The following is a 9063-nucleotide window of genomic DNA, read 5'->3' on the forward strand; positions in this document are numbered from 1 at the left end:
CCAGAGAAACCCACAGTTTAAGGGGACATGGGAGAGACCTCAGGGGAAGCAAACAGAAGGAGGGGGGGATCCCCCTCTCCAGGAACGACGACCGTGCAATAGATCGGTGGGGTAAATCGAAAGAGATAATACATTTACAGCGTAGGGCAAGACCAAAAGTTTTGGATGCATGTGGTCCCCTATAATTAAAAGAAATGATCCCCCCCGAGGTTGTCAATCCTGTGGGGAGCCATCAGGAAAGTTTAGGTATGATAAAGAGTCAAGCAGGAACCACAGAGACGGTCCAAGCACGACTCAATCCAGAACTCAGATAAAGGAAATAATGATCTTCATTTATTTTTCTTCTTTAAACTTTATCATTCAAACAAGAGTTTTCCCCCTACAAAAAACTTTCCTCACTCACCTCAAAGATTTAAGGAGTTTGGTTTATTTGGCCAAAATCTTGAAGAAAAACTGATTGCCACAATGGTTTTTAGAACAATTGCCATGGTAGGAAACTCCAGCGTAGCCAACTCTCCAGAACAGTGTTCCTTAGGTACTCGTTATTATACCAAGGTATTTATCGCCAGCCGTTTATTAGGACTATTTCTCAATTTCCAAAAATAATCCATAATCCCTAATATAAATTATGGTTTAAATTCGTGAATCAACCTTTAATTGGAAACCATGTTAATTGTTTTGGGTATTTTCCCTCATTACAAACCACTTTTTCCCCTTTGGCTCATTACTTTATTGGTTATAGCATAATCATAACTTTATAATGACTATTAACCCCAACTTCTGTGTCCTTGCCCCGTCTTTATGGTATAAAATGTGGGCATAAGTATAAATGGTCTGTTGATTGTGTATAATAGGATATGCCCCCCCCCCCCCATATTTATATATTTGTAATTCAGGATTGTGGGAAAACGGTATTGCGATCTCTCTGTTCGACCACAAACGAAAGATTGACAATAAAGTTTGACTTTGGGGGACTTCCTCCACCAGCCGACGAGGAGGTGGAGGGCCCGAAGGGTGGCGAGGAGAAGCTCCAGGGAGGGGAAAAGGGGATCGGATGAAGCCCCGAGCCGAGAGATGAATCCGGGCGGACGAGCACCCGGCGGCTGCCCCCCTGGGCTGACAGCCCAACAGCACGTCTCCTTTTGGACCTAGCTGGGAAGCTGGCCAAGCACGGAGAAGAGATTGGGCAGAGAGCAGGGGGCGAGCTGCTGGAGCGCACGACCAGGAGGGCCAGGAGTGGGGCCGGCGATGAAGGGCCCTGCACCGCAAAGAAATGGAGGAGGTGAGGGGGTCCTTAGAAAATCACTCGGTACGCTGAAGCTTTCAATATCAGGGACACATGTAATTTGTGTCCCCTCTCCAGAATGGAAGTTCATCACCAATACAGAGCATCAACTAAAGTTCCCTGAGCAGTGTCCTTCACCATGCTGAACCCAACAGAGAGGGGAGTTACAACAGTCACTAGATGAGGAATAGAAGCAGTTTCATTTTACTTTCGATAGCTCCAGGTCAGAAATGAAATCATGCTTGTCATATCTCTCTCCCATAGAGGCTTGGGATCATGATTGTTTAATCACATAGCCCTATCATTGGCCCTAAAGCATCCCTGATGCTCTTTCTAGTAACACACATCCTGTTACCGACACGCACGTAGGGCCCTTTTATTATCATGTTGGCACTCCTGAACAATTGGGAAGAGTACATTCAGTATTTTCAACAGAAGGACTTTAGTCTTTTTATTTATGAACTCATCCACATTGGTCCTCTCTGTTCTCTCCCCCTGAGGTTCTTAAACATTTCCAATTACTTTTGGGGTTCATTTGAAGTTTTCAGAGTGGGGTCCGATTCGGTAATTCTGGTACAAACCATAAGTCCCTGGAGAAAGGCCAATTGCCCAATCTCCATCTCTTTCAGAGAACACCTTCATGGGTGTTGCCTAGCCTAAAGGTAATATCCATTTACATTCATGCAAGCAGAGAAAATCAGATCAGCTAGATTACAGCTAAACATTTGAATAATTAATCTGACCGCAGCTTGAACCCTTTTGGAATGAAACGGCCTTAAAGTGGGGTTGGTAAGTTTGAGGAAACGGCTCGAGATACCACTTTTGTATATTCCATGGGAATGCCCTCTTAACATCCGATAAGCAATGAAATACCTTAAGTGCTTTGACAAAAAAATTCAATAAAAAAATTGTCATCGTTGGGAAGCGTATACGTTAAAAGCTGAACCATCCATCTGACCGCGCAAATATGGATTGGCCTACTGCCCTGTCAGCCCTTCCAATCTGTGGCCAATGTATCTCGGTGCCCTTCCATTGGGTCAATGTGCGCTTCGGTGTGTGTGGAGGAGGGGCCTCTGGTAAGGGAAGTGGCAGATTTTTTCCGGTGTATTTATAGGGTTTGCCAGAAAACTGACCATGATCAAAATCGATTATTCGGCAGCCTGGCGAATAATAATCGATATTCCGAACCGACCCCCCCCCCCGCGGCAGAAGAATAAAAAAACTCAGACCGAAGGGAATCCGTTGTTTTGGTTCTACTTTCCCCTTTGGACTTGGTAAGTTCGAGTAGTTCCACGAGGTGGGGGAAGGAACTCTTTTTTACCTGCCGGCTTTGTTCATCTTAGTCCGCCGTGGGGTGAGGAAGGGGGGGGTGGGGCGGGGTCGGTGGTGTACGGGCTGCAGCAAGCAGTCCTGCCTCTTGCACCGCACGGCCTTCCCAAGTTTACAGAAAACTGTGGGTGTGGGACATGGGCCATTTTTACAATTATTAAAAATATTACTAATTAGCAAATTAGTTCCTATATTTTTTGGTTTGAACTAAGCAGAAAAAAACATATTAATAATAAAAAATAATATAAATAAAATCGATCTAAAATAATTCGATTATGGAGACTGGTAAACGAATAATTCGAATATCGAATAATCACTGGCAAATCCCCTACCCACCCTTTAAGTGTAACTAAAGTAAACTAGGAAAACACATCTAAAAAAACTGAAGCTTTTTTCTTGTAAACGATGTAAGGTGTGTTTATTTTAAAAAGGTGCAAAGCACCCTAAATATGCAATTATAGTGTCTGTTCCTGTAGTAACCTCTGCAGGTAAGACACAATGAAAGGGCTCAGGCTTACGAATAATTGATGGTCTTTTGTGAGATTAATAGCAGAACGCAGCGTCTTCGCTCTGTTAATGTCAGGGCGTGAGCTGGTTAATTTCATATGAGTAGTGCTGTATTTAATATGAAGCGGGCTTGAAATTAAACACACTAAGAAATAAGCAATAACTGCTGATGCACGCTGAAATGAAGAGACAGAGCAGGAGGCTAGATGGCATTATCAGCGATACATGGCTGAAAGTTATGAAAACACAGATCACTAAACTGATACAGTGGGGGAAAGTGAACAAGTGATGGGGGGTCTTCCTTTAACCTTGAGCCTAAATCAAGGCACTTACCTCTGAATGCTGCAGGTGGAAGAGTGGAGGATTACAGTTTGTTATACTAAAGGGAAGATATACGTGGGGACCCATAAGTCCCCCTGACCTGGGTCGATATGTGTCCTTACATTCTCTGCAAGAAAGCTGCATCAATTAGTAGACTAATTGACCACAGAAAATTAATCACCAGAATTTCTATAATCGATTAGTTGTTTAAGTCATTCTTCGTGTAAACATGGCAGACCAATTCCCTTTTTATCCTCTCAATCTGTACTGATGTACCGATAATAATCAAGAAATGTCAGTAGAGATAGGCCAAAGATTTTCTTTTTAGGTTTTTAGAAACAGTTTTGATATGAAAATGCCTCCAGAAAGCACTAAAAATGTAATGGGATCCTTATCAAAGTGTTTTTTAATGTCATTTGTTTGTTTGTTTTTGCAGAAAGAAAATGTTTTATTTGCTGATATGATTGGGAGTTGGAGGGAGAGAGAAAGAGGGTTGAGATAAACCAAAAGTCCCACGGCTGAAATTGAACCCTGGGATGTTGTGGTTATATGCTGGAGCTCTTTATCAAAAAACATCCTTTTAACCCCTTAAAATATAGGCTGTTCTGTTGCTTCTTATTGCAGTTGCAGAGAGAGCTGAGCAGCCGGCGAAACGAAGACTTCGACGTTAAAGATGGCGGCTCGGACCCGAGAGGCGTGTTTTCTCCTCAGGACAGTCCCTGCATCGCCCCTCGCTCCCCTCGCTCCCCCCGCTCCCCTCGCTCTACCTCCACCCCACTCCCTGCCCCCCCCAGACGCTCCCACTCTGACTCCGAGGCCATGCTGGAGCATCAGGGGGCCGTGCGGAGGCTGAAAGGCCCCACGGAGAACCTGTTCCTTGACGCTCTGTCTCTGGACCCCCTCAGCAGCCTGGAGGTCCCGCCCCCCTCCAGACTGAGCGAGAGCGACAAGAGGTTCCCCTGCATGAAGGAGGTAACACATCCACCAAGTTACTTATTTAAAGGTCAAAATCCACTTTTTCATGTCTTTTCTACATCAACACGTGTCCCCTCTGCGTAAAGAGATTCTGAACGTTTCAGGAAAATAATTCGTTTTCATTTTTGGATGTGAGGGAAGAAGAAATTAGGTCAAAATTGAGCATTTAGGATACATCACATTACACTCTAGGGTGTTAGGCATTTCTCTTAAGCCATACTGTAACATCAACCTAATGGCATTTTTTTTAGACATTTTATAGATATTTTAATAAGTGAATTAGTCCTGAACAGCCAAGACAATTTCCTCGGGTGTCACTCAAAAACCTGAACCTCAAATTGCTAATATTGGTTTTAGTTTTAATTTATTCTTAGATCTTTTTTTAGAAGGTTTCTCTGTTCGCTACAACATTGGATGTAGCTCAGTGTAGCTGTAAAAATAATAGCTATAAGCTTATATAGCCGGGGAGGCGAGCAATGGTCTGAGAAAAAAACCTCTGATATTGAGTTTGTAAATTTACGAGGAATTATTTTTTAATATTCTCTTTATTTTTAATTATAAATTCACAAATGTAAGAGAACAAAACTCCTCTGAGAAATGTGGTGGCAAAATTAAGTGATGTGATTAATTCATTCAACGTATGTCAGAATACATTATTTACATATATATATTTTAACTTACAGTGGCACTTATATGCCTTAGTACTTTTCAAATAACAGATATTTAAACATTTCAACAGCTGATTTCTCCCCCGGATGTTACCTCCTATACATCATCTTACACTGGAAACGTTCTCACATGGTTGATCCGTTGTGTTTCAGGCCCTGAATGAGATTTCGGAGAGAGACGATGATCTTGGCAGCCCGGAGGACGACATGGCTGTGGGCAGTCTGCTCAGGTAACCTAATGAAAAAGAAGTCAAACTGAGTTCAAAGAGTATTTTACGGGTAAACTATTCTATTACAAGCTGCTGTATATTAATAGATGTCAGCAGTAAACACTTGCTGCAGATTTTCCAGCCTCCTGCTAAACTTCTGTTGCTCATACATACACATGAATCCCTCCGGAGACCGGCTGTGATTTTGCCCCTGGTGAACTTTTGTGAAACTTTCTCAAGTGGTGGAGAAGTGATCCAGCTCAGTGTGCTGTTAAATAATTCAAAACAGGTTTAGGTTAGTGTATCTGTATAGTACATTTAAGACACAAAGGCAATTTAAAGTGCTATACACAGGCAATAACCCATTCTTACAAAAAAAGACATTGCAAATACACATAATGGTGCCAGAAGTGCTGCAGTGCAATGGTAAAACAAAGTGAAATGACCTCTGGAAAGGCATCATTATAGAGAAAGGTTTTCAGCCTCGATTTAAAAGAACCCAGATATTCAAACTTCTTGAATATCTGGGGCTGACCTCAGATATTCAAGAAGTGTGTTTCAGGTCTGCGTAGCTTAAAAACAAAAATAGAAAAGATAATTTGGTTGAGATGTTGTTTGCTTTCATTTTCCTGTTTGAAGTACACTGTTTGTGCCTTTGTGTGTTTTCCAGAGCCAAGTCAGTGTGCTCCATGAGCGACTTCCAGCGGTTGATGGACAGCTCGCCGTTTCTCCCCGACAAGACTCGCCACGATGATCTGGGCCAAGACGACGTGACCCCTCCTCTGTCTCCGGACGACCTCAAGTACATCGAGGAGTTCAACAATAAGGGCTGGGGCTTCCCATCATCTGCGTCCGGCTCGAATCCTGCCCTGGAGGAGTGGACAGACAAGCCTCCAGCCTCCTGGTTCCTCACCACCAGCGCCACCCTGACCACCAGCACCCTGAGCGACCCCGAGCACTGCCTAAAGTCCCCGCTGAGGGGCACCGCGGGGGGGGCTGCCGGGCTGGGAGTGGAGCACTACGACGTGTTGCTCCACAGCCCCACCCGAGCGGGGGCAGCTGAAGACCCAGACTTCCTGTACGCCAAAGGGACCAAAACCAGGAGCGGAGGGGAGGAAGGTGTGGGGGCCAGCGGGCCGGACGAGGTGTTCAGCGGGGGGAGGTGGACATGTGGGCTCCTGGAGGGAGGGGGGTTGAGGACTTCTCCTAGTCAGCCTCCTATCTGCCCCACTGTGGGCTACACTTCCTCTCTGGAGCTGCAGTTATCGAGGAACATGAGTGACGACATGAAGGAGGTGGCGATCTCCGTCAGGAACGCTATCCGATCCCCGCCCGGGCCCGTGGTGCGAGACACCGCCTGCCAGACCAATGGACTCAGCACCCGAGGCACGCAGACCACCCAGACCATCAACGTGGGTCTGCAGACGGACCTTCTGAGGACCCTGACCAGCAGCCCTCACCGCTGCCTCACCCCTAAAGGAGGAGGCACGCCGATCTCCTCGCCGTCGCGCAACACCAGGAAGACCCAGTACTCTCCAGTGGTCCAGAGTAAGTTTGAGCGTCCGTGCTGCTCGCCAAAGTACGGCTCGCCAAAGCTCCAGAGGAAACCGTCCATCACCAACAACAAGGCCGATCTGCCCAGCAACAAAGCCCCGACCCCTACCACGCCGCAGAAGAGCAGCAACGAGTCTGCGTGGGCTCGCTCCACCACGACCCGCGACAGCCCCGTCCACACCACCATCAACGACGGCCTCTCCAGCCTCTTCAACATCATCGACCACACACACGTTGCCTACGAGCCCATGCCCAAGTTCAACAAATCCCCCAGTCGCTCTCGCCCAATCACAGAGTCCGGTCCAGTTCAGGGGGCCATCGCAGTGGACCCCAGGAACGAGTGTTTACGGATTGTCCGAGGTCGCTCTCCAAGCCCAGTGCAGCTGATACTGGAGAACGTAGAGGGGGGGAGCATACGGCAGGATCTGTCCGCCCCGCCGGGATACACGCTGGCTGAAAACACGGCCCGCATCCTCAACAAGAAGCTGCAGGAGCAAGGACTCAGAGAGGAGAGGAGGCTTCAGACGGGGGGGCAGAGCGGCAGCAGGCAGGCGGACTCTGACAGAGGACAGTCCGGATGTATAGAGGTAAATATACAGGCAAACCGGATCCATCGCTTCTTCACTCATTTGATCTGGGGTCCTTGTTTTATGACGCAAAAATACCTATGACTTGTGGATTGAAGATAAACTTTAAAGCATCGGAGAGAAAGCTGAAGTTGTAATTTGACTAAAATGTTGTTTTTTCTCAGATCGAAAGCACTGACTGATGCAATGGTAATGTCAAAATATTTGACCCTCTTCAAAAATACTGAACTTTCCATCATGGCTGTACACTCTTTAAGGTTTCTTCTTCTTCTTCTTCTGTACTTTCTTCTGCACTGTCGTGTCTTTCTTTTTTATTTCTGTATCTTTAACTTTCAGTGAGGCCCGACCGAAACCTGATTTATGCGTCTGATTATTGGAGGAGTGAAATTAATGATCCAACAGTAATGATCTGAGTTAATCCTTATCAGAAACTCTCCAATTAAATGTTTTTCAGTGGAGCTCCTCTACGCCAAATGAACCAAAGAAAAGCAATAATTTCACTCCTTAAAATCAGCGCTGTGACACATCGGTTGGGCCATTTTCACCACCCATTCAGCTGACCTGTGGGAAAAATAAAAGACGGACAGAAAACCATCTTTCTGGTCATGGTTGAATGATGAAACAGAAAAGTGCTTTTAGTTTACTGTTTGTTCTGGCATGCCTCTATAGACAGATTACAATTCTGAAAAGTAGGTTTAAACTGTATTAAATCTCTACATTAAAACAATGTACCAAAGTCTTACTGTACATATAAACCCATAACATTAACAGTGAGCAACATAATCCCACATATGGTGGTTAACTAACATGCAGGATTGACCAGCTGCTGCTCACTGCAGAACAGACTAGATTACGTCTGATATGTGATTTTATAGTAATATACGACTGGGCTTAGATCAGTTATTACTGTTTCTATGTGCCTCAAATAGATATACACACAGTCGGGGTATAATATATCTTTAAAGAGGCCTATTCAAACTATTTTAAAGGTCAACCAGTAACCCGAACGCAATGTTGGAATAGTCGTGAAACAGTCAATTTACTGGAAAAGTTAGTTCACTGTCGGTTTTAGGTGATCTAGTTTATTAAGACTGCTACTTTAATGGTGCTTTTCCACTGCAGGGCCTCGCTCGGCTTAGTACGGTATAGTTAGGCGTTGTTAGGCCAGGCTCACTTTATGCTGCGTTTCCATTACAGTTTAAGAACTGGGGTAGTAACTATAGTAACGCAGTGTAGGCGGAGCCGTGACGTCATCTTCAATGAGAACCACAAAACCAACATCAGCCGTTAGCTGTTAGCACTCAAGCTCACAGAAACTGTTCAGAAACTAGACAAAAGTTAAACACAAACCACAGACTGTCTGTGTCATGGCGAATACAGTCGCTGGTTTATTTATGTCTGTATAGGCCGTTGTTGTGAGTGTGGACGGTCGGAGCATATACTGCGTTAGCTTAGCCGATCTCCATTCAGAAAACACGCATTTTAAAAGGTTTCTCGCCTGCCGTCAGTCTGCAGACTTTTCAAAGCATTAGTTCATGGTTTTTACTAACCGGTATCAGTATGTTGTTACTTCGGCATCATTTTTAAACGTGTATTACAATTAAATCACGGTCAAATATGTTCATTTT

The 9063-nt window shown here is 45.0% G+C and overlaps 1 protein-coding gene across 1 annotated transcript in view; it reads left to right on the forward strand.

The window, feature by feature from the left end:
- The window catches only part of mtcl1 (microtubule crosslinking factor 1), a 67972-nt gene extending 59408 nt beyond the window's left edge, over window positions 1-8564 (forward strand). The window contains exons 12-15 of the mRNA XM_010770532.1: window positions 4067-4414; window positions 5239-5315; window positions 5965-7435; window positions 7600-8564. Of these exons, the coding sequence (XP_010768834.1) occupies window positions 4067-4414; window positions 5239-5315; window positions 5965-7435; window positions 7600-7617 (1914 nt within the window). The 3' untranslated portion in view covers window positions 7618-8564. The remainder of the gene's footprint in view (window positions 1-4066; window positions 4415-5238; window positions 5316-5964; window positions 7436-7599) is intronic.
- The last annotated feature ends 499 nt before the right edge of the window (window positions 8565-9063 follow it).

Source organism: Notothenia coriiceps, unplaced genomic scaffold (genome assembly GCF_000735185.1).
Source record: "Notothenia coriiceps isolate Sejong01 unplaced genomic scaffold, NC01 NC01_scaffold00008959, whole genome shotgun sequence".
NCBI classification, from domain to species: domain Eukaryota; kingdom Metazoa; phylum Chordata; class Actinopteri; order Perciformes; family Nototheniidae; genus Notothenia; species Notothenia coriiceps.